This window comes from Typopeltis vanoorti, chromosome 3 (genome assembly GCF_054136105.1).
Source record: "Typopeltis vanoorti isolate ZY-2024b chromosome 3, IOZ_Tvanoo_1.0, whole genome shotgun sequence".
NCBI classification, from domain to species: Eukaryota; Metazoa; Arthropoda; class Arachnida; order Uropygi; family Thelyphonidae; genus Typopeltis; species Typopeltis vanoorti.
The window spans coordinates 78,316,582-78,342,253 of NC_143551.1; the positions used below are offsets into that span (position 1 = coordinate 78,316,582).

The 25,672-nt window shown below is 37.2% G+C and overlaps 1 protein-coding gene across 2 annotated transcripts in view; it reads right to left on the reverse strand.

Moving 5' to 3' along the window:
* Positions 1–25,672, reverse strand: part of LOC150108304 (uncharacterized) — a 55,951-nt gene that overhangs the window by 24,944 nt on the left and 5,335 nt on the right. For both annotated transcript variants that reach the window (XM_090415732.1, XM_090415733.1), the window contains exon 2: positions 800–903. In XM_090415732.1, the coding sequence (XP_090271858.1) occupies positions 800–860 (61 nt within the window). In that variant the 5' untranslated portion in view covers positions 861–903. The remainder of the gene's footprint in view (positions 1–799; positions 904–25,672) is intronic.

The following is a 25,672-nucleotide window of genomic DNA, read 5'->3' on the forward strand; positions in this document are numbered from 1 at the left end:
ACTCCCCGACTGTAATTCAACTGAACATGTGTGGGATATGTTACAACGGGGGTGTGAGAACTGCTGATCTTCCTCCACGGAATGAGCGTGAACTGACGGAGTTGCTGCAGTGGACATGGGTCGAGTTACTCATGAAGGATGTTCGACACCTTATGCAATCTGTTCCTGATTGCACAGAGACGTGGACAAACGCATTATTAAGTGGTGTTCCTAATGCAAAGCTAACTCAGTGTAAGTTTTCTGTGATAGCATAACTTAACTGTGCAATCAGAAACAGATCGCAATCTTCAAGAGAATACATTTTATTCTCTTGAAGATTGGTACTGCAATTTCAAGACATTTAACGCATTTTTAAATGCAACCTGCTTTGCCTAATAAAATTTTTATCGTGAGAAAAATATTTATATTTTAATACAGAATGAGGAGAGAGAGTTCTTAAATATAGATATTTCGGAGAACCTCACAAGCATATCACTCATAAAATAGTTACTATGGCTAGACCTCCTTACCAGAATTCTTGGTGTTGCATGAGAATCTAATTTACGTTTACCACCGTCAATATTTCTTCACCTAACAGGACTGTTACTCACCTTAAGTTCGTCAAAATTTACAATTCAAAACAATTCCTTTGGAGTTGTTTTGATTTGGAGTATACGTTTTTATTTTATCACAGCTTAATCACAGCAAAAATTTTATCAGTAAGGCATAATGTTTGCACAATATATTATATAATATTACTAAATGTATTAAAATAATAATTTTATAAAATAATATATATATATATATATATATGCCTTACTTAAACAAAACAGAAGAGCGATCAAGAATAGCAAGAGTCTGCTTGCAGTTTTCAAAGTCATTATACAGCTATGTAATCTTCAGTGCTTTGAAGTTAAGTCTTATCTGGAATAAATTATATACATACATACATATAATTTATTCTTTATATTTACGTTTATACATCTTTAAAAGTTCTTTAAATTATTTTAACACACACACATACATTGTTTGGCAGGGCAGTTTTTTTTTTTTTTTTTTTTTTTTTTTTTTTTTTTTTTGTCTGACGTGTTTGGACATATTTTAATAAGTCCAGAGTGTAAGTTTTCACCTAAACATTTTTCAAATCTAAACTACTCTGCATTCATTTATTCTTTTTTTTTTTTTCACAACTGCAATTTTTAAAACTTTAGTTTGAATTATGACAGATGAAACTAAGAATATGAAGACAGTAAATTGCCTACAATATAGCTATGTAAACTATGTATATATTAAATGCACGAGCTCCTCAATCAGTTTATCTGTTTGTTTTTCCATGAAAAATTCGAGTTTCCATGCTGAAACTCAGACCCCCCCCCCCCTCCACATTCTAATTTGTGTATGTATATATAAATTAAGATACTAACGTCAAACTTCTTGGTCAGGCCTCCGTATTGCAATTGGAAGAACAATGGGGCATGCACTCTTCAACGGAAAAAGACCTAAATTTGATTCTCGTCATAACAACAGGAATTTTAATATGGGCTTTTTCAATTGAAGGCGAGTTAGCCGATCTCATACGGTAGCAGGATTTTTTTTTACCTGTATGAGGGATGAAAACTCAGGGTTTCATCCCATATACAGGCAAATCAGCCAACAGGATACATGCAATTTACAGACAAAAAATACTAATGGTGGTAATAGTAGTGTCATCGTGTGTAATAGGAGGAGGATTAAGTGGAGAAGACTGTGAGTTGTGTAGTCTGTCCTCCCACAATGAGTTCAAGAACTCCTTGGAGGTGTCACGTAATAATAATAATCTCGACGGCGATACTTGCTCCCCCCCACACACATACACAGCCAGCTCAGATACAAGAAGTTGGAGACTCATCAAGCAAGGCCACATATCACCCACCAGCTGTAATACATTTTCTTGAATTCATTCACACTATCTGCACTCACCACGTCCAAAGGCAGTCCATTCCAATCATACACCACTTTATGAAAAGAAATCAAGCTCTCACTTCATTCTTGACTGCATTCATTCTCAACTTCCACGGATACTCTCCTGTCCTCTCCCCATCCTCCATAAAATGTAAAATCCCATGTACTGGTATACTATATGACTCTTTCAAAAGTTTCTCTCATATCAATTCCTTTTGGATAGCCAAGTGTGAGCAAACTTTTGTTTCCACACGTTTGGATAAAGGATAAAAACAAGAATATAATTTCTTGTCAAGTATAATTTAATTTGATTTAAACTATTCCTTATTTTTGTAAAACATTTTACAAACATGTTTTATTGCCTTTTCAGTTTTAAACAAATCATAATTATTTTTCTGGAGGTAGAATGAGCAGAGTGATTGAAACACTGCATGGAGTAAGCAAGCAAGAGTTGGTAGTAGGAACAAAAGATTTGGTTGATAACAAGAATATAAGGATGTTTATCAGAAGATTATTGAGGAGAGTGTTTCCCAAGTATGAGAGTGATGAGTAGAGATGATAAACAAAGTTTATGAATAGTAATTGGTGAAGCTGTATGAAGAGAAAAGAGTACATTCTGTGAATGTGTGGGATAAATTTGAGGGCCAGATGGAGCTGTATAAGAGGCACAGACTGCATTTAAATGGATTTTGTGTAATTCAGCTGGAGAGACCATTGGTAATGACTGCAGTGAATGGAAGATCTGCAGAAACAAGAGGTGATGTGGAAGAGCAGAAAAGTAGAATAGGAGAGCGAGGGCACATAAACAGAAGGGAGGGGGGGTGAACAGGGAGACACTGTATGAAAAGTGTAGATACAGAAGTGGATCTATGAATGAAGAAGAAGAAAGGACTGAGATGGCCAGGGGATATGGGGAGGAGAGGTGAATAGGTCTGGTGAGGGGATGTAGGTCCAGTGATAATGGAGAGGAATGGCTGGAGGAGGGGGAGGAAGAGGTACATTCGAGAAGTAGTGCTAATGCAACTTGTTATAGAACTTGAAATGAGCCATTATGTTTATATACAAATGATAGACGCATCTAAAATAAAGAGAAATGACACTTTTGCATTACCAAGGTTTTCATTCACAGAAAAATTGTTGGAATAAGTGAGATGTGAATGGATGAGGATGACACCCTGAAAGGAACAGAGATGGAGGATATCATGTTTTACCTGACAAACAAGACAGAAAAGGAAGAGTGCTGTTGATGGTAACAGAGAAGTTATGCCCATCTGAGGTGGAGATGCAAGCAGCAAATACACATACTGGCCACTGAATTAGAAACTTTTATTTTACATATAGGCATGCAACTGCCAATACTGATCCTCTTCAATTCCATGTGAACAGATTGGTGAGATATGGGTAGGGAACAGACTTCATTAAATGCTTCAGTCAATTGCTGCACATAGAAAGTTCTGTTTGTCCATACAAGACTTCTCGGACAATGGTGATCTTGTTCCTGGGAGACTATCTTAGGACCACAGTTACACCTTTTAGACAAGTAATATGAATTATTTTTCCACTGATTAAACACCCAGGATATCCCACCTTTTAAGAAACTAGTAAGCTCTGCTGTTTTTAAAATTGTGAGTTCCCGTCTGACTTAAAAGCCAGATGCCACAATAAGCCATTTATCAAACTCGGAAAGATTCTTTGTTTTTCATTGTGATCAACACTATTGGCAACTGATTAAATAGTTGCTAGAATGTGGTGATGCACATGACCAAGTATTTTGCATATATGCTGCATAAAGTTTCTAATTCAGTGGCCAGTATATGTAGTAACAGTTGTTTTGAGGTAGTATGGTGTGACGTACAGATGGACGGGTGTTGTTATAGACCTGGTAATGTGGAGGGCATTGAGAAGGAAATGTACACACAAATCAGCCTGACAAATATTAAAAGGGTGATCATTATACGGTAGCAAACAAATAAATCAAAACACTCACATTTTAAAGAAAAATTTTAATTTTGCATGAAAATAAGTACAAAAATTAAACTCCAACTTTATTTACCTAATAATTTATATGTGCTTCTCTGTTCGTAATAGATTCATTAATTCACTTAGGCATAAACTTTCCAATGTAGAACACATTTTTCTTATTTCTGCATCCCAAAACCATGCTTTTATGTTTACTTTTCTATCACAATTTAATTTTCCAAGTCTCTTTTTAAGTATGGCCCACAAATTTTCTACTGGGTTAATGTGAGGAGAGTTACCTGGTCAATGAAGAAATTGAATTTTGTGATTTTTATTTTTGAGGAACTCTTTCACTTTTTTTGAAGTATAGAATGGAACAAGATCCTGTTGGAAGAAGAGTTCTTTGTCTTTCTGCATCTGTGGGACAACTCTTTTCTCCAATAGTTTCATGTATTGGTCACTTTTCATCATACCGCCAACAGGCACAAGTGGTTCTGGATTGTCATGTGCAAAACAACCCCAGAACATCTTTTTAGCTGTGTGTTTAGGAGTTTGTTGAAGGTGGGTAGGAAAGTCTTCACAGCCGTTGATTTGCAAACATAAGGTACTTGCTCTCATCTGAGAATCTGACTTTCTTCCACTTCTTACCAGTCCAATTTTTGTACACTTTTGTCCAATGGAGTCTCTTTTTCTGCTTAGCCTTCATGAACAGCTGTTTCTTTTTTTTGGTCTGGGGGTAGTCCTCCTTGCTTCAAACAATATTTGACAGATTGTCATGTCAGCAACATTAATCCCACTAGCTGCCAACTTTCTAAGTCTATAGAAGATAATCATTTTGCTTTTCCTAACTAGTAAACGATCTTGGGTAAGTGTAGTTTTCGTTTCCTTTCCTTTCCACCCTTTCCTTTTCTGTCAGGAGAAAACGGTACCTGTCTCCCTAAACCCCTTTAAAATCACATTAACAGTACCCAAACCAAATCACACTCATTGGAAACGTGTCTTTAAAAAGCATACATAGTTTTGAATGCTTTCTTGGAGATGTATCCATTTTATAGCTACACACAGAATGAATAAAATACTACAAATGTAAACTTGTTTACACTATTAAAAATGCACAGCACTACTAATAAACATTGTAGAGTCAGTTAAAACATGCAGTACTCAACCAAAATAGTGAACTGAAACCAAAACTGAAAAATAGTAAGCTCACACCAAATCCAAAATTATTGTGAACTGAAACAAAAACCAAACCAAAACTTCACGAAAATTCAGCTTCTTCACATTAATTTGGTCTTGACTTGGGAGGTGGTTAAGGTGTGGCATTTACAATTAAGACAGGGTACATGTGGAATTATTGGGCTGGTAAGTATGACAAGCTTAGGAGTTTGATTGGTTCAGTGCCATGGCATGTACAACTGCAAGGGCTAGAAGTTGATAGTGCATGGGAGGCGATTAAGAAGTGTTTGTATGACGCAATGGCTGACTGTATACCTAGAGTCCGAATAATAAATCAAGTAGGGGTTAATGGATGAATAACACCATTAAGCTTGAGCTGCAAAAAAAGAAACAACTATGGAGGGAATTTAAGGAGAAAGGTGACCGACAGGCACATGAACGGTATAAAACGAAGGCCAGAAGGGTAACGAGTGTGGTAAGAAAAGCAAAAAAGGATTACGAAAGAACATTGACCATGCAGGCTAAAGAGAATCCTAAACAGTTTTTTTGATATGTTGCAAGTAAAAGAAAAAATGTATACGGCAGAATGATTTTAAAGAATGCCGATGGTAGGGAGGTAACCGAATCACTTGATATAGTTGAGTTACTGAGTGAGCACTTTGCAAGAATATATCATCCAGGAGGTGACACTGCAGAAATGAAAGAACCAATAGATTATACGGGAATTGTGGAGAAATAAAGTGGAGTGGAGGTGAGTAGTCTATTGCAAAACCTCAATGTCAATACATCTGTGGGATTGGATGGTATACCAGCTCGTGTCGTACGTGAAGCGGCTAAAGAATTGTCAGTACCCTTGACCATTTTGTTTAATTTGAGTCTCGGTTAGTATATTAGGAATCGTTGTCAAGGTCTTGGAAAAATTAGTCAAGAAAAGAATACAGGATTGGATAGATGAAAATGGGATATTGTATGGGGGACAACATAGTTTTGTGAAGGGCAGATCATGCCTCAGTAACTTGCTCATGTTTTATTATTAGCATATCAGGAATCGTTGTCAAGGTCTTGGAGAAATTAGTCAAGAAAAGAATACAGGATTGGATAGATGAAAATGGGATATTGTATGGGGGACAACATGGTTTTGTGAAGGGTAGATCATGCCTCAGTAACTTGCTCACGTTTTATAACACAGTGACAGCTGAACTGGATAAGGGTAATGGTTTACAGTGATTCTACTGGACCTTGCCAAGGCCTTTGACAGGATACCACATGAAACTCTAATCAGTAAACTGGAGCAGATTGGGATGGATATAGGGTTGGTGAGTTGGATAGGAGGGTGGTTGATGGAGAGATACCAGAGAGTGGTTTATTCAGGAGTTGAGTCCAAAAGATGGCTTGTGACTAGGTGGTGTGCCACAGGGTTCTGTTCTTGGACCACTACTTTTCAATTTGTTCATCAATGATATAGGAAAGGATCTGAGAGGAAGTGTTCACTTATTTGCTGATGATGCAAAGTTGGGTAGAGCAATTGTGAGTGCACAGGGAAAATGGATGTCAATTTAATGTAGCAAAGTGTAAGGTTATGCATTTTGGGGTGAAAAGATTAGCAGCAGCATATGACAATGGTGTAACCGTACACCAGGAGATTGATGACGCCAGGGATTTGGGAGTGTTGGTGGATAGGGAATTGAAGTTTAAGGGGCACATTGCAAAAGTGGCTAATCAGCTCATCAAATCACTTGGCTTCTGAAAAATACTTTAAGAAGCAGAGACAAACAAGTTATCGAGCCTTGATAAGTAGTCTAGATGATAAGACCTCATCTAGACTACTGTGCCCAGATATGGGCACCAGGGTTTCTTCTTGATGGGGAGGAGGTGGAGAGGATCCAGAGATGAGTGACCAAGATGATAGCAGGTCTGTGGAATGAACTTTATGAGAACAAGCTGAAGATTTGTGGGCTGCAAAAATTGGTCCATAGGTGGAAAAGGGGTGATATGAGTGAGACATTCAAATTACTGAAGGGTTTCTATACGATTAATCCAGAAGATATTTTTGAGAAAAGGACTGGTGGTGGGAGGACTAGGGGCCATACATAGAAGCTGGGCAAGAATGTGGTTAGCAGGGGTGTTAGAGCTAGGTTTTTTACTTGGAGAGTGGTGAATGAGTGGAATAAGCTGCCAGAGTCTGTTGTGTGTGCTATGACCGTGAATGAGTTCAAGGCGAGGTAAGATAGATACTGTGTGAATGTCGAATAGTTGTTCTTGACATGATGTTAGGGCCTCCCTCGATGAGTCTGTCGACTCCTTGGAGTTGCCCGGAATAATAATAATAATAATTTGTTTGCTACTACTGTAGGAGAGTTTGATTATGGTATGATATAATTCAGAATGAAGAGACAGCATCTAGGGACGAACAGAATGAATTTCTTGAGTTTTACGAGAGACAACTACTTCAGGCAATATGTAACAGAGGACCATGGTCTTGGATTGGTTATTTCATGAGAAGATGTTATTATAAATGAGGTGTCAAATATCTCTCCAGTTGGCGTGAGTGACCATGGAATGATTGATGGTATCAACCACATGTAGACTTCTGTGAGAAAAGGATGTAAACGATGCGATATGGCTGGTGATTATGATAAACTCGGAAAATCACTTGCATCTGTATCATGAACAAGGAATTGGATGGCAAGGAGATCAATGCTGCATGCGCCCTACCCAGAAACTATCTGGCAGAGCCAATGTCTGAATGCATACCAAAGGTCAGGAGGTTAAATAAGGTAGATGTGAAATGGATGAATGAAGAAGTATGTAATTTTGAAGAAGCATTATGAATGAAGACATAATTTGGAGGAAGGCATTATGGTGACAACACAAAATAATTTGTAATAATCAGTTGCATGAGAAGTATGAGAAAGGTGGCTCACTTGGTAAGGGTAGCAAAATGTAGTATGAGCAGGGTTTAGCTAATGAGGCCAAAAAAAAGAAAAAAAAAGCTCCCAGCGAATTCTTTTGATACAGTGGCAAGTAGAAGATAGAATAATTAATTATGGAAGGTGATACTGATTAATAAAATGACGAAATAACCACAGAGGCGGATATCACTGAGATGTTAAGTGAGCAATTCATAAAAGTATTTCATCCTCATGAATGTAACATCATGCAGAACTAGAGAGCAGTGAGAAGGAAGAAGGAACCATTAATGGTGAGCAGGTGGTATATGAGGAACTGAGCAAACGGGATGTGAATTAGATTATACAACTTCATGGTATATCACCACATGTTTAGAAGGAATGTTCCAGAATTACTAACAGCCTTGACATGCCTTTTTAACATGACTTTCAGACAGGGCAGATTTCCAAACTAAGAAGGAAAAATTGTTCCCTAAGGGAAGTGAAAGGACTAAGGCTTCAAATTATAGGCCATCTGTTTGTCTCGAGTTATGGTTATAAAGTAATTTAATGATTTATAATTTATAATTGCAATTTGTTAATAAATTAAGAGTACAAGTGATACTTTAGAAACAGTGCAAATTTAAGTAATTCTCCAAATGAAAAGAACCTAAAGCCTAAATAAGTCATATGCCGAAAGCATTATATATACTCAGCAATGCATATATTCTTAGGAAACGAACTGTTATTGTTAACAGACTTCAATGGAATCAAAAGGCTCATCACAGACAGTTCTTACTATTAAACACAATATTCATCATCAAATAGTATCTCTTTTACTGTTTCTGTATCTAGACATTCAAGCAGCGCATTCTACTCACCCACTTCTCTCTCTAAGCATAAAACCCTGCTTTGCACTTCCTTATACCCACCTTTTTTATACAACATTCCAGAATGGTATCATTCTTCTGCTGTCTCTTTCAACTTCAAGAAAAATCTCTTACAAATAAATCCATTACAAGTCCCTCACCAACTTACATCTCAATCATCACATCCTACTGCTCATATTTGCCATGCTCTACAAATGGAATTTCTTCAATTCATGCTCATTTTAGATTTCAGATCTTTGGAATGTGGAATATGAACTGTGGACCATATCTGTTTAATTTGTACATAAATGATATAGGAAATAACCTGAAAGTAAATATTCAGTTGTTTGCTGATGATGCAAAATTATCTTCTTGTCAGATGTCATCTCCTTCAAGGAGGTCGACTACCATGAGCTTCCACTATGTATGGTTTTGTGCTTCTCTTTTGCATTCTCCATAGGACAAAGAGGCCCCAGTCCTTAATACTTCTCATCCAATCTGTTCTTTTTCTTCCTCTTCTTCGTTTTCCTTGTATCATTCCTTTTGAAGTGTTTTTTGTAGGGATTCATGCCTTAGTATGTGACCAAAGTAGGCGGTTTTCCTTTTCTTAATGGTTTTCAACAGATTCCTATCTTCTCCAATCATCTCTAATATTTCTAAATTGTTTTTTTTGGCAGTCTACGAATCCTTCTGAGGATTCACATCTCAAAGGCTTTTAGTTTACTTTTGCAATATTTTGATATTGTCCAGGTTTCTGCTCCATATAGCAGTGTTGACTATACGTAGCATTTGGACAGCCTAATTCTTGTTTTTGTGTGAAATTCCCTTGAGGTCAGAATGTTTTTCATGCTAATGAAGGTTGATCTAGCAATTTCTATTCTTCTTAATATTTCCTTATCACACTTTCCATTCTCTGTAATTAGTTGACCTAAATATATATAACTCTCTACTTGATCTAAAGTATTTCCTCTGATCTTAATATTTATATCGGCATTTTCCCTTTTTCTCTTGTTACCAGCATGGTCAGGGCTGCGCCAACCTGAGGGTGCATTGCACCCAGGTGGCAATATTGATAGGGCAGTTATATGTAGCTAATATCTAATTTGGATTATACAATGCAGTATTAGGGGCAGCCGATAAAAGTTTGCGTCCGGGTGGCAAATACCCTTGGCGTGCCCCTGAGCATGGCTTTAGTCTTATTGAAGTTGAAATGAAGTCCATATTTTTCACTTAGCTTCAGTGTCTCTTCTAGTAGGTTTTGAAGATCTATTTTATTTTCAGCTAGCAGTACTGTATCATATACATATCTTAAGTTGTTTACATTCCTGCCTCCTATGCTGACTCCTTTAAATTCTAATTGCTGGAAGATATTTTCGGTATAGAGGTTAAACAACATAGGAGAAAGAACACAGCCTTGTCTGACACCCTTCTTTACTGGGAATTCCTCCGAGATTTACCATCTATTCCTAAATTTCTGATGCATTTGATTAGTTGTTCATGTTGTATATTGTCAAAGGCCTTTGTGTAGTCAATAAAACATAAGTAGACTTCTTTCTGCTTCTCCAGATATCTTTCTATAATAGTTCTAATGTTGAAGAGTCCTTCTCTAGTTCCTTTATTTTCCTGAAAACCAGATTGTGTTTCATTAATTTCCATTTTGATTATATGTTTATTTCTTTCTAGGATGATATATAATATAACTTTTGCTATCTGACTGATTGTTCTGTACTCTTCACATTTGATTGTCTTTGAGTTTTTAGGTAGGAATGTTGAGCGCTTAAAATCTTTTGGCAGGTGTCCAGTTTCGTATATTTTGTCAGTCAGTGATCTTACAGCCTTATAAACTAAAGCCTTTAGATATTCTGCCATAATTCCATCCATTCCTGGAGCTTTTCCTGGTCTCAGTTTCCTAATGGCATTTGTTATTTCCCAGTAAGAATAGTAGATCCCCCCCCTCTCCAAATCTTCTTGCATTGGCTTAACTATTCTATCATGATTGTAGAGATCCTTTGAATACTCTACCCATCTATCTCTTATTTTGTCTTTCTCCATTAAGATGTTTCCACTGGTATCTTCAATGCAATGAGAGCCTACCCTTTTGTAAGATTTGCTAGTTAGCTCCCTAACTTTCTCATGAAGTTCTCTGGTTTTGTGCTTTTTGTCAAGAAGTTCAATTTCCTTGCATCTGTCATTGAGCCATAGTTCTTTTGCAATCTTACATTCTTTCCTGATCTCTTTGTTTAAGTTCTTGTATTAAGGATGATTTTTGTGTTTCTTTCTTTCCTCCATCATTTTCAGTATCTTATCATTCATTCAGGGTTTACTCATCTTCTTCTCAAATTTGGGAATTGTTTGTTTTACTGCCTTTTTTTATGCCCTCTTTAAATTTCTGCCATTTATCCTCAATCACATCTTTAGGGTAAGGATACTTGGTGGATTGTGCCAGTTTCTTCAAAAATTTATCTTGTATTTCTTGATTTTTAAGGGAGCCAAGATCATATTTTTCCATGTTTATAAGTTTCATTGTTTTCTTTAATTTTATTGCTGCTTTAATGACCACAGGGTTGTGGTCTGATCCAATATCAGACCACAAAATGCAAAATTAGATAGAGTAATAGTTAATCAATGTGAAGTGGAAAGCCTGCAAAATGATTTAAATAGGCTGTTAGGCAAAAGTTAATGGGTGTTAGTTTAAATGTGGAGAAATGTAAAGTTATGCATTTTGGGATAAATAGATTACAAGCCATGTATCACATTGATGGCACTGTAATCCAGGAAATAGATGAAGCTAGAGATTTAGGGGTGGTGGTAGACAGAGAGTTAAAGTTTAGAGAACTTATTGCCAAGATTGCAAATGTAGCCCATAAGATTACTTGGCTACTGAAGAACACATTAACAAGTAGAGATAAGGAAGTTATTATTTCTCTTTATAAGGCCTTGATATGCCTACATCTGGATTACTGTACTGAAGTCTGATCCCCTGGGTTTCTTGCGGATGAGGAAGTGATGGAGAGGATTTAGAGGCGAGTGCCCAAAATGATGAGTGGCCTGTGGAATGTTCCCCATGAGGATAGATTGAAGGTGTGTAGATTGCAGAAGTTGGTTGATAGGAGAAAAAGAGTGGGATATGAAACATTTAAGTTGTTTAAAAGGTTTTATAGGATAGATGCAGGGGAAATGTTTCAGAAATTGGCTAGAGGAACAAGAACAAGGGGAGGGGGGGTCATCCCTAGAAGTTGAATGAAGGTGTGGTTAGTAGGGATGTGAGGATTATATTTTTTGCTTGGAGAGTTGTGAATAAGTGGAATGGGTTGCCAGAGTCAGTTTGAGAGTGCTTTGTCTGTTAATGGCTTCAAGGAGAGGTATGATAGATTGGGTTTCTAGTGATGAGTCTTCAGACTCCATGGAGGTGCCCGTATAATAATAATAATAATAATAATACCCTGTTACTCACTACTTCTTTTTCCAACTTCCAGGGATGGTCCTCTTGTCCTTCTCCTTCCCCTCTCATTTTCCTATATGAAAAATCTCTCCAGTGTTAATCCATTAACTCTTCAACAGCTTAAATGTCTCAATCATATCCCTCCTCTGTCTTCTATTCACCAAACCCTGCAGTCTGTATGTCCTCAGTCTATACATATAACCAACATTGTACAATCCTGATATCATTTTTGTTATTCACTTATGTATCCTCTATAAGGTTACTTCATCCCTTTCAAATTTCAGTGACCAGATCCGAGCACAAAAATCCAGATGTGGTATGATCAAAACTTTATATAATAGGCCCACCATCCTTTTATCTCTCATGTTTATGTCCTCCTCAATATTGCAACAACTGTCTGAGATGTCGTCCCGACCTTTGCAATATGTCCTCTGAATTTCAAATTTCTATCTACAATCACCCCCAAGATCTCTTGCTTTCTCCACTTCCTCCTGTATAACTCCACCAAGCAAATATGAAGCATTCCATCGTGGATCCCAAATTTCAAAACCTTATATTTAGTTACATTAAAATGACATCCCCACTCATTTGTCCACATTTCCAGCTTATTCAAATAATCTTTTAGAGAAAAAACACCAGCACTAATGTTTCCTCTCAGCTCTGTACATGTAACTTGTGTGCACACAAAATTTCTGCTTTCAGAATTTCTAATTTACAGTCAATTTTTGAACATACTATAAAAACGCATATGATAAAATCATATTTGTCGCTTATTTTATTTAGTAATTTCTCCAATGTCTCCACTCTAATATACTCTAACCCGTTCCAATTAATACACTATAATTAGTTACTTTTTAGCTGGTGTGACATCAGTGAACTGCCATTGATGTCACCAAGTTGCAGAGATAAATTTGTTTAGAGTGTCTACCATCCAGACAGTCCACATGATGAAATGCTTCATACTTCATACTGGAGTTATAAATGAGGAAGTGGAGAAAGCAAGAGATCTTGGGGTGATTGTAGATAGAAATTTGAAATTCAGAGGATATACTGCAAAGGTTGTGACAACATCACTTGAACTGATGCAAACGATGAAGGATTTTTGTAGCTATGTGGATTCAAGCAAATTAATTTAGTGTTCACAATTTACAGGTTATAGCCAGATGAAAAAAAGGCAACATTAATATGAGAAATACGAGGGCTGTTCAATAATTAATAAGACTAATTTTACTGTTGTGAAACCACTCATCACAATATTAATTTCTGTGGAATAAAGAAATGTTGCTGTCTGTATTAACAAAAAAGGTTGATAGATGGTGTATACGGGCTGATGTGCCAGAGTGTCACGTGACTAAACGCAAGCTTGTTTCGGCGTACCTATGAGCTGCGACCAATCGTCAAAATGGAAGCGTCCTTGGAACAGCGTTATGCGATTAAATTTTGTGTGCGTTTGCAAAAATCGGCATCGAACACTTAACATGATACGCGAAGCTTTTCACGATGAAGCAATGTCGAGGGCAAGTGTTTTTTGCTGGCATAAAACTTTTAAGGAAGGAAGGCAAAATGTGGAAGATCTTGAACGTGAGGGAAGACCTTCAACGTCCATCACAGAGACAATGATCAACACTATGCGGATGTTTTACGAATGGTACAGCACGTCAAAAGGAAGCGTCCATTGCTGAAGAATGGCTTCTTGTTGCACCACGTAATGCAAGGCCATATATTGCTGGTTGTGTAGTGGACGTTTTGCAGAAGAACAACATAGATATCCTACCACACCCTCCATTCAGTCCTGATCTCGCACTGTGCGATTTCTGGCTGTTTCCTCAGCTCAAGAAACCACTAAGAGGCCGCCATTTCGAAAGCAACAAAACATGTGTAAAAGCTGCGGAGGCGGTTTTGAAAGAACTCCCAAAAAACGGACTTTCACATGTGTTTAAGAAGTGGACGCAACGTTGGGACAAATGCATCGCGTCTCACGGTAGTTACTTCAAAAAAGACCGTGTAAATAATGACGATTAAAGGTAATCTGCTTTCTGCATAAATATAGTCTTATTACTTATTAAACAGCCTACGTATTATATTAGACACACATTGAGTCTGAGACTGGAAACTTGCACACAAAATGTTTTTCATACACATGCTGGCAAAAATTAGATGGAACAACTGAATATCTCTGCGTAGTTCCTTGACAGTAATGAATCCTGCGGAACGCCACTTATAAGTGGAGTTATATATAACCTTCCTATGCTCTGATGCTGCTTTCCCTATACAACTCTCTAATATCTATTAGAAAATTAGTTACCAATCCAATCCACTAACCTGATATTCAAACCTGTATGATGCAATTGAAAAACCAACTATGGCACCATGTCAAATGCCATAGCAAGAAAGACAGAATATGCCTTACCCTCATCTACAGCTCTTATTACTCTATTGTAAAAGGTAATCAGATTACTAAAACAAGAGTATCCCATAATAAATCCATGCTGGCCTGCACAAATAATTATATCATTATCTGCCTAATACATATAGGAGGTCTTACCAATTTCTTCAAAATCTAAACAACTACAGAAAAAATACATAAATAGGCTTATAGTTTGATACCTCCATTCTACTGCTACTCTTATGTAATGGCACTATCTTATTCTCCTACAACTCTCCAACAAGGAACCTGTCCTGTTGCAAGACTTTTATTAAACAATGAAGTTAACAGCACAGTCAGTTCCACATCACATTCCCTTAAAACAAGTGGCAAAATTCTATCTAGTCCCCCTGCCTTATTTACATACTCAGCATTTGGAATACATCCTATTAATTCATTTCTAACACTTTACTACTCCTTATTCCTCTAGGGATAAAGCCTGCTGTACCACAATGGAACACTAATAAAGTGATCATAAAATAGCTCAACAATGTCATCTCTTTTGGTCACCGAGCCCCATCTCTATGCAGCAAGGTAATCTGTCTACCATCATTTTTTCTCCTACTCACCACACAGCAAAAAAACTCCTTGGCATTCTCCTTGAATTGCAGCACGTCTCCTCTCATATTCTAATTTTTTTCTCCTATAATACTGGTCATTTTCCAAGCCCGAGTCTTATATTCTTCATGCACCTGTTCTTCACCTCTTGCATAATCTCTTTTTCATTGAAAATTCCTGTTAATTTTATTTTTAGTTTTTTTCTCTAGTCATCCATTTGACTCCAAATCACTATCTTCTTCACCTGAGGTATACAATCAATCTACCATTGCTGTCAATAATTTTTTTCTTAAGTATCTCCCATGCACTACTGACCTCTCTTCCTTCGCATTTTTATTTTACTTTCATCCATGGTACTGTTGAAAGCTAGTTTCTAAGCTACAATATTGGAAGTTTTTCCACTTGGTTATACTATAAATTAAAGATGCCAAGAAATTATATTCTTGGTTTAATCCTTTATCCAAATGACACTTGGATAAAGGATTAAACCAAGAATATAATTTCTTGGCATCTTTAATTTAAGTATACAACAGTTGCCTGCCTTATAATTCCATATAAATTCCTTCTGCCTTGATACTTCTACATGCCTATTCTTCTTTTAAAGTCAGGACTACATGGTCACTCTCACCAACTGAGGGACAAGTACAACATCTCAGTGACAATCACAACCATTGCATCCTCAGCTTCCAAAAAACTAGGTTTTCTCTTTCACTCAAGACGTTACTTCACCTCAAAACAGCTGTTAACCTTATAATACAAATCACAAATCTGCCCAGCTATCGAATACTGTTCTCACATTAGGAGTGGGGCTCCTAAAAGCTCCCTCAAAATGCTTGACTCAATACAGAGGAGAAAAATTAGACTGATAAATGATCCACCTCTTACCAACTCACTCCTCCCCCCTTTCACATAGATGTGTAGTCTCTGCATTTGTATATTCTATAAATATTTCCATGGAAAATGTTCATCTGAAACAGCATCAATAATTCCCCCATTCTGTACTAAGCCCATTGGAATACGTACAGCCACCACCCACCATCCTTTCACAGTACACTGTGAAATCCACAGAACAAGTTTCTTTTCCTCCTCCTAGATCCATGCTACTGCTGTACTGTGGAACAGTCTTCCCCCATGATGTATTTCCCAAGAAATATAATATTCAGGCTTTTTTTCTCCTTTCCCATCCCACTACCCTATATATGGTACTAGAGTACTATAGGTTGACCAGCCAACCTCTCGTATATGGGCCCAACATAAAAATAAATAAATAAATAAAAAATCAGATCCTTAATGCTATGACCAAATCTAGAACTCTTGATCCTCGTTTTCTTTGTACCATGGCTTAAAAACAGTTGTCCCTCAAGAAATCCAAACATTCTGTTCCCTTAAGTACTATATGTTGCCTTTTATGCCCAGTTTATACAGTTATAGTCAAAGCTCCCAATAATGATCACTCACCTTACACTTGCCAAACTAATCTGTTTAACTGTCTCCTGCTTATCACCATCTATATTCCATGGTCTATAGTAACATCTTATAACACCAACAATGTGATTCTCCACTCTGAGAGAGGGCACAATTTATCTACCTTGAGTAATACTCCAACATCACATTTACCTTCCTTATCCTGCCAAATATGCTATAAGCTTCAATGTAGGAAATCTGCTATACACTTTGACTTCTCTTCCTGTTAGAACATCCTCCTCAGTTAACCAAGTTTTACTAACAATTTTTGAAGAAACTGAGTCAATCAATGCCACACTTTTGTTCCCTTTATTTCTAATGCTCCTAGCATTTGTATATAAAAATGTAGAGTACTGCCAGTATTCATATTGTCATTATTATTCCCCCACGCTCTGGCTCTGCAATATAGTGTACACCCTCTCAAGTCATTATCACCCAAATGATGCCATCCTTGCTAAGTTTCACCTTATTAACTGCCATCTCGCCCAGCACAGGTCTTTACAAAATGTAGGTACATGTTCCTCCCCTACCCCCAATATAAGTATGCTATTCTGTTGCGATATGTAAATCATTTGTGAACACAAATTCACTTTAACAAATCCATGCTCATGCCTGTAGAGAATGCTGAAGTTATCAATCCAGTATTACTGGATCCCAGCCCTAATCAATCTCTCTCTGTGATTCTACATGCAAATTCAGATTAGAGTCTAGGACCTGTTTCATTCTCTTTTCATCTAATTCAGAGGCAGCAGAGTTTTTTTCCTCATGAAAACTTAGGTTAGTTCCATCCACAAAATAGACAAACCAGCCAGAAGAACCTAACAGATAAGCTTAGGTCCTTTCTTTTAGGAGTGTCCAAACATATCCTCGAAAAGAATAAAGAAAAACTCAAGAAAAAATTCCACAGTTTGAAACAACGGCAAAATATGGTGGCCAATCAAATGAATCCATCCAATCAGAGGACTTCCTCCCCGATAAACACCAACAATGAATAACAAACAAGGGAGACAAGGAGCGACCAACCACCGACAAGCAAGAACCATGTGATTAACCTATCAAGCCACACCCTGAACAACCGCAAACTTATGCTACTGAATAAAGGACTGAACTACTGAACTATGCAATAGCACCTAAAAAGGTAAACAAATTGGATTTTATCTACCACATTGAAAGTGGCATCAGATCCCTACCTAACAATATAGTAGATATTGTTATATAACAATATCTGCTATATTGTTAGGTAGGTATCTGATGCCAAACAATATAGCAATATAGCAGATAAAATATGACTAGAAACAGTAATGTTCTGAATACTAAGAAAACCATACAGAACAACCTGACAAAAACAGAATTAGCAGCAATTAAATCATTAAAAGCCAAACAAAACATAATAATAACAAAAGCGGATAAAGGCAATGCCACTGTTATCCTTGACAGGTCAACATACGTACTTCAAATGAATCAACTAGTAGCCGATAACAACACATATAAAATGGTAAATTATAACCAACAAAAAGGATAAAGGATAAAACAGAAAAACTACTCAAGTCCATCACTTCTTGGCCACCAGACACAGTTAAAAAACTCAAACCCCACTACGCTCGTCCCCCCAGATTATATGGGGTTCCGAAAATACACAAACAAAATGTGCCCCTTCGACCAATCGTGGAAGGAATAGACAGTCCCAATTACCACCTAACCAAGAAATCAGCGGCAACACTCAAGGAGTTGGTAGGTCATTCCCCCTCCTACATAAAAAACACACAACACTTTATAAACAAAATTAAAAACATAACACTCGACAAAGACGACTTATTAGTCAGTTTCGACGTTTCTGCCCTTTTCACTAATGTACCCATTAATGACACAATTCTCCTACTACAGAACAAATTTCTGCCGGACATTACATCCCTCTTTGCCCACGTACTAAAGTCCGGTTACTTCATGTGGCAAAACAAATTCTACCTACAAAAAGAAGGTACAGCCATGAGCTCACCACTATTCCCCCCCCAATCACTAACTTCTACATGGAAACCTTTGAGCAAAGGGCTCTTGATTCTGCCATGCTAAGACTGACAGTCTGGCTTAGATACGTTGACGACGTGTTCGCAATCTGGCCGCATGGGCGACAAATGCTAAACACATTCCTCAGCCACCTGAACAAACCACACGAACGCATACAATTTACCATCGAAATCGAAAACCAAAATTCGCTCCCGTTCCTAGACACGCTAGTCACACATCTTCCTTCAGGCTGTCTATCCTTCACGGTCTACCGAAAACCGACACACACTGGCCAATACATACATGCTAATTCATACCACCACCCATCACAAAAATATGGAGTCATTAACACCCTTAAAAACAGAGCTACAACAATTTGCTCTAACCAGCAAGCCCTGAAACAAGAACTAAAAATCATCAGCGACACATTCATAAATAATGGCTATAACAAAAATACTGTTAATAAAATACTCTATAAAACTACAACAAAAACGAATCTAGATTACAGTAAAACCATAGCCATCCCATACATTAAAGGGTTATCAGAAAAATTCAACAGAATCCTACAACATTATAACCTCAATGCCACCTTTAAACCACCCACTAAACTTAAAACCATATTCAACTCCTCTAAGGATCCTCTCCTCCCATTAGCACATTCTGGAGTCTATTGCATCCGCTGCACCTATAACTTACCATACATTGGTGAAACAGGACGGACAATCCATATACGCAAGAAAGAACACATCAGACACATTAAACATAACCATTATGGTGAAGCAGGCCTCTCAGACCACGCACTCAACACCTTACACCAAATCAACTGGAAAAGCACCTGCTCCTTACACTGCACAAAAACCTGGTACGAAAGGAAATTTAAGGAATCCTACGAAATCCTGATAAACCACCCAAATATCAACAACAACAAAGATGGCATGAAAATTCCAAGGATCTGGATGGCACACATTCAGCCTACCTAATATGAAAGATCCAGCATAAGTCAGGACTCTAGCCAATCCTTAGCTAGTATTAGAAACCATTCCATACCAACTGGCTGGAATGATGTTAATATATGTATATAGTGGACAACACTAATAATAGGACTCTAGCATTAGTGTATAATTTTTTATTTATTATTATTTTTATTTATTTATTTATTTTTTAATTTTTATTTTATTTATTTATTTTTTTTCTCACCAGAGGTCAGGCCAACAATTGTTGTAGCGGTTGGCCAGTGTCTTTAACAAACCAGTTTGATTGTAGTATAGCTTGTTTCCTGTGTATAGTTGCATGCTCCAGAAGATGACCTTGATATAAAGGTTGAAACGTCGAATGTAGATTTTAGTTATATTAAACTAAAGTTTTTATTCAAATACGGTAGTTGTCTCCAGAATTTTCAAAAATGCAGATAAGCTTAGGTGTTGATGGTTATTCATGACTTATTTTTCATGGTATTAACAACACCACATACTTTTTTCACAAAGATGTTTTATTAATGCTTATATTTCGCTGATTTTCAACTCGGCATCATCAGAGCACAACACACTTGTACACGCGACAGTGAGTGAGTGAAGCAAAAGACAAAAGCTCTAAACTCCTATTTTTGGCGCCCTCTCACGAAAAAAAAAAAAAAACGCTATACAGGAGTTTTTCTTAGGATAACTGTCTCCCAAATTTTTGGCAAATTAATGCAACCATATTTGTTAAGGTTGGGAGAATTCTTCAAAGCCATTGCCGACCCAAAAAATAACCTTTCGGATCTATAACGACTCCTAAATAGCACATTTGTTGTCCTCCATTTAATCCTGTGTGAAGGAGTGTCCAAAGTATGGTCTGCCAGTCCTGACTTGCCATAGTAATAGTAGTGAATGTATCTTTCATGTTCTTTTAGGCGGATGTTCACTGTTCTTCCTGTTTGCCCATAATAAGCCAGGTCACAGTTACAAGGAACTTCATACACTCCTGGGTGTGCTAAAGGGTGAAATTTATCCTTAGGCGAGCAGATCAGAGTTGCCAGCTTGACATGAGGTTTGAAAGTGGTGCGAAGGCCATGTTTCAATAAAACTCTGGCTATCTTTTCCGATGTACCTCTGATATAGGGAATAGAAATGGTCATGTTGTATTCTTGTGTATTAGGGGAGGGCAGAGTAATGGGCCTATGTAGTATTTTATCTATTTTGTAGGTATTGAAGCCATAGGCTAAGAATGTATGGCGCAGATATTGGAGTTCTATGGTCAGAGCTGTATCATTAGAACAAATGATTCTGGCTCTGTGTGTAAGTGTTTTTAAACTGCCGCACTGTTGGACTGGATGATGATGTGATTGTTTATGCAGGTATCTTCCTGTGTGTGTGTAGGCTTTCTGTAAATAGAAAAAGGTAGTGATCCATCTGAAAGGCAGGTGACTAATATATCAAGAAATGGTAAACGGTTATTTGATTCTTTTTCTACTGTGAAGTGGATTTTGGGGTGTTGGCTGCTTAGGTAGGTGGCAAATGCATCCAAAGTGTTCTGTTCCATGGGGCCAGATGGTAAACACATCATCTACATAGCGTGACCACACTTGTGGATTGTATGTAGCTGTGGTAAGTACTTTTATCCCGAAGTGTTCCATGTCACCTCCTTATTTGCCAATGTACCACTTATAGACACTCTTGATTTAATCAAGTCTAAATTTCCCATTGATATTTTTGAATTATTTAAATATACCATGAATGCAGGTTACTTTACATGGGGAGGAAAATTCTACAAACAGATTAATGGCACTGCTATGGGTCCCCCCCATTAGCAAATTTTTACATGGAACACTTTGAAAACAAAGTACTTACCACAGCTATGTTCCAACATAAAAACGTGTACAAATTCACATGGAGAGAAGAGGCAAGGAATAAGAAAAGTCTCATTGAGTATGTTATTGTTGATAGTGATGTTTTCCCAATGGTGCAGGACACCAGAGTGTACAGAGGATTTGAAATTGGTAGCAATCACTATTTAGTCTTGAGCAGGATAAAACTAAATTTCATACTGAAAAGAATAACATGTAAGAAAGTTTTAAAGAGAATAAAAGTTGAGCAGCTCTCAGATGTGAACTGTAGACTAAAATACACAAATATTATTCAAGAAAAAATGAAAGAGTTTGAGAACAGGAACCAAACCTTGGTGATTCAGTGGCAAACCTTGAAGATAACCCTGATTGATTCAGCCAGAGAGGCATGTGGTAAGGCTGTGTGCAAGGATAGAAAAATCAAAACTACATCGTGGACACAGGAAGTTAAAGAGGCAGTGAAGGAAATGAAGAAAGCATATCAAAAGTTCCTGGCAAAATAAGTCAGCTTGTGCTCTTAGAGAATACAGAGACAAATGTAAGAAAGCTAAACACTGTGACTGGCTAAGCAAAAGTCATGGGAGGACTTTGGCAAGAACACAGAAAATAAATATCAAGAAGGTGGCAAAATATTCTGGAGGTTGTTGAAAAAGCTCAGAAATGGAGGAAAAAGTGCTGTAAAAGAATTATTATTATTATTATTCATGACACCTACAAGGAGTCCGAAGACTCATCGTGGGAAGACACCTACTGTACAACTCTCCATCTCTACTACCAATCACTTACATCAATGCCATCTACTGCCTACAACTACTACCACCACAGCTAGTATTTTTTGTCTGTAAATTGCGTGTGTTCTGAAGGGCCGATTTGTCTGTATGTGGGATGAAAAATCCGAGTTTCTGAGGAGAAAAAACCCTGCTACCTCTGAATGAGATTGGCTAACTCACCTTCAACTGAAAAAGTCCATATAAAGATTCTTCCCGTCATGACGAGAATTGAACTTAGGCCTTTTCTAATCGAAGCGTGCAATAAACCGTCGTTCTTCCAATTGCGCTATGGCAAGGTGACATGAAAACAGGAGAAAATGATATCCTTGAAGTATGAAGTAATTATTTTGAAAAACTGCTAAATGAAACAAGCAGTGATGACAGCACAGTGGTAAAAAACACTGACTAGGCATGCAGTCAGGAATACATATCCATACTTGAAGTAGAAAAAGCCTGAAATGTGGAAATGCAGCAGGAGTAGATGATATTCTACTCCTGCTGCCTTAGATTAGTCCACCAGACTCGGCAAATTAGATGTAATTTGCAGAGTCTGGTGGACAGGAGGAAGAGGGGGAGATATGATAGAGAGCTAAAAGTTGGTAAGGGGTTGTTATAGGATCAATGCTGGAGAAGTTCGAAAATAGTGGGAGATCAGAGGAGAACCAGAGGTCATCCTGTAAACTGTATAAAGAGGGTGTGAGTAGGGGAGAGGCAGGTTTTTTCGGTAGAGTTGTAAATGATTGGAATGCCTTGCCTGGGATTGTAGTGTAGTGTCTGCAAGGAGTTTGAGTGTGTTTAAAACACAGTATGATGAGCTGTGTGTGTGTGTGTGATAAAAAGACCTCCCCGGACGAGTCTTTGACTCCATAAAGTCTTGGGGTAGTAATAATAATATTCGACCAAAATGCTCAAGTATGGAGGTATAGAAGTCGTACAGTGGCTGCACTGCATAGTTCAGAAGGCTTGAACAGAGGGATGAATTTCAGATGATTGGAGTAGAGCTCATAGTACCCATATATAAAAAGGGAAATAAAACTGAACATGAGAATTACAGAGGCATTTCATTACTGAGTGTTCCTGATAAAATATATGCAAGTATACTTGAGAAACAGTTGAGAGGGACTGTGGAAGAGAAGCTCGGTGAAGAACAAGCTGGATTCAGGCCAAATAGAGGCTGTTAAGATCAGATTTTCCCTTTATAACAGATAGTTGAGAAATCATGGGAATATAACAAAGATCTGTATTTAAGTTTTGTAGATCTGGAAAAGGCATATGACAAGGTGCCAAGAGAGAAGCTATTCCAAACGCTACAGTTATATGGTGTTAATGGGACATTTTATCAAGCAATACTTAGTCTCTATTTGAGTTGTAAGTCAGTAGTTAGAATTGAAGGAAGTACAGGAAGATGGTTTAATGTTAAATCTGGTGTCAGACAGGGATGTACATTATCCCCTCTCTTGTTCATTATCTATATGGATCACATTATGAAGGAAAGTCGTATTAAACCTGATATCAAAATTGTAGGCGTTAATCTCAGCCTTAGCTTTATGCGGATGATGTTATACTTCTAAATAAATCCACTACAAGTCTGCAAGATTCCCTGACTAAATTGAATAACTGTTGTAATAGATATGGTATGAAGGTCAGCATTAAAAAGACAAAGACAATGAAAATAGGCAGAAATATGAAAATAGACAACAGAATCAACAAAGCTGGTATGGTAGGAAGTCAACTGAATAAATTTATATGGAATAAGAGAGAAATTAGCCAAAACACTAAATTAGCTGTATACAAGACAGTGTTCAAAACAATTTTAACTTATGGTTCTGAGAGCTGGGTTAGAAGTAAAACACTTGACCAAAGACTAGAGACCACAGATATGAGAGTCCCGAGAAAGTTTAGGGGCATGAGCAGATGGCATCAATGGCAATATCATATTAAAAAGGAGGATATTAGGAAATACCTTAATATTGTCAGCATCCAGGAATGCATGCAGAGCTAAACTCAGGTGGTATGGTCACTTAAGCAGAATGGGAGAGGAAAGATTAGCAAAACAAGTGTTCTCTGCCAGGTTGGCAGGAAAAAGACCCAGAGGAAGACCAAGATATAGGTAGATTGATACAGTAAAAAGTGCCTTAGAAGAGAGAAATATAAGACCTGATAAGATTGGAGTCTTGACATTTAACAGACTGATTTGGAGGAAAATTGTAGATAGGAAGTTAGCAAAGACATAAATTTTTCATGTAGTACTATCATATTCTGTACCCCCCCCCCTGAGGGTATACATCAGGAATTTGATGATGATGATGAACTATGTGACATATGACAATATGACTTAATTTCTGATGGATCTCAAAATAGTACTTAAATAACTGATATTAAAAACTAAAATATCTCTGCAGGTTTGTTGTTAAAAAATAAAGGTGGTATATAATTTAATCTGTTTGTCATAACTGTCAGATTTCCATAAGTAGCAGTTCATAAAATGTATAAAATCAATGACCATCAAAGAGTAGAAATAAAAGAATGTGGTTTTTGTTAAATTCAGCATTCTGTTAGTAATATAGTATATTATTCTATCATGCTAATATCATGAAATTGCAGCCTTAACTCGCAATGTCATATGTCAGAACCCTCAGGTCTGAGTATTCTTCTCTTCTCCTTGCATTGATAAAGTAGTTATGTCAGTGAAAGTCAGGTTACTGATTTTCATTTACTCAGTTAATCAATCAGTTATGCTGACTGATTAACTGAGGAAATGAAAATTATCTGCAATTTGTTTCTGATTGTAATTACTAGCACTCAGAATAAACTTCTCATTGTGTTCACTAAGAGAGAGAGAGAGAGAGAGAGCAGTGATTATTATTGTAGGTGGCTGGTTTAATATTCAAGATATTCCCCTCCTCCACTCAATCATCATCGTCATAATGAGTTTCAATTCCACAAGATGTTATATACTTTGCAATTTCACTGCAAAACAGTAATAAAACAAAATATCAAATATTAATATATGAACTTCCTCTGTAACATAATTGGAAGGATTAAGAAACATTGTGCCATTAACATGGAAAACACCCAAATTCAATTCTTGTCAGGATGGGAGGAATATCCTTATTTGGGCTATTTCAATTGCAGACGAGTTGGCTGATCTCCTACAGAGGTAGTAGGGCTTTTTCCTCACAAAAAATCAGGTTTTTCAACCCACAGAAAGGCAAATCGACCTTGAGAACACACACAATTTACAGACAGAAATATTACTGGTGGTGGACAGTAGATGGTACTGTCAGGACCGGCCTTCTCTATAAAGGGGTCCAGGTACAAGAAACCTTTTGGGGGCCCTAAAATATTTTTCAAAGGTTAAAATTAAAGGATT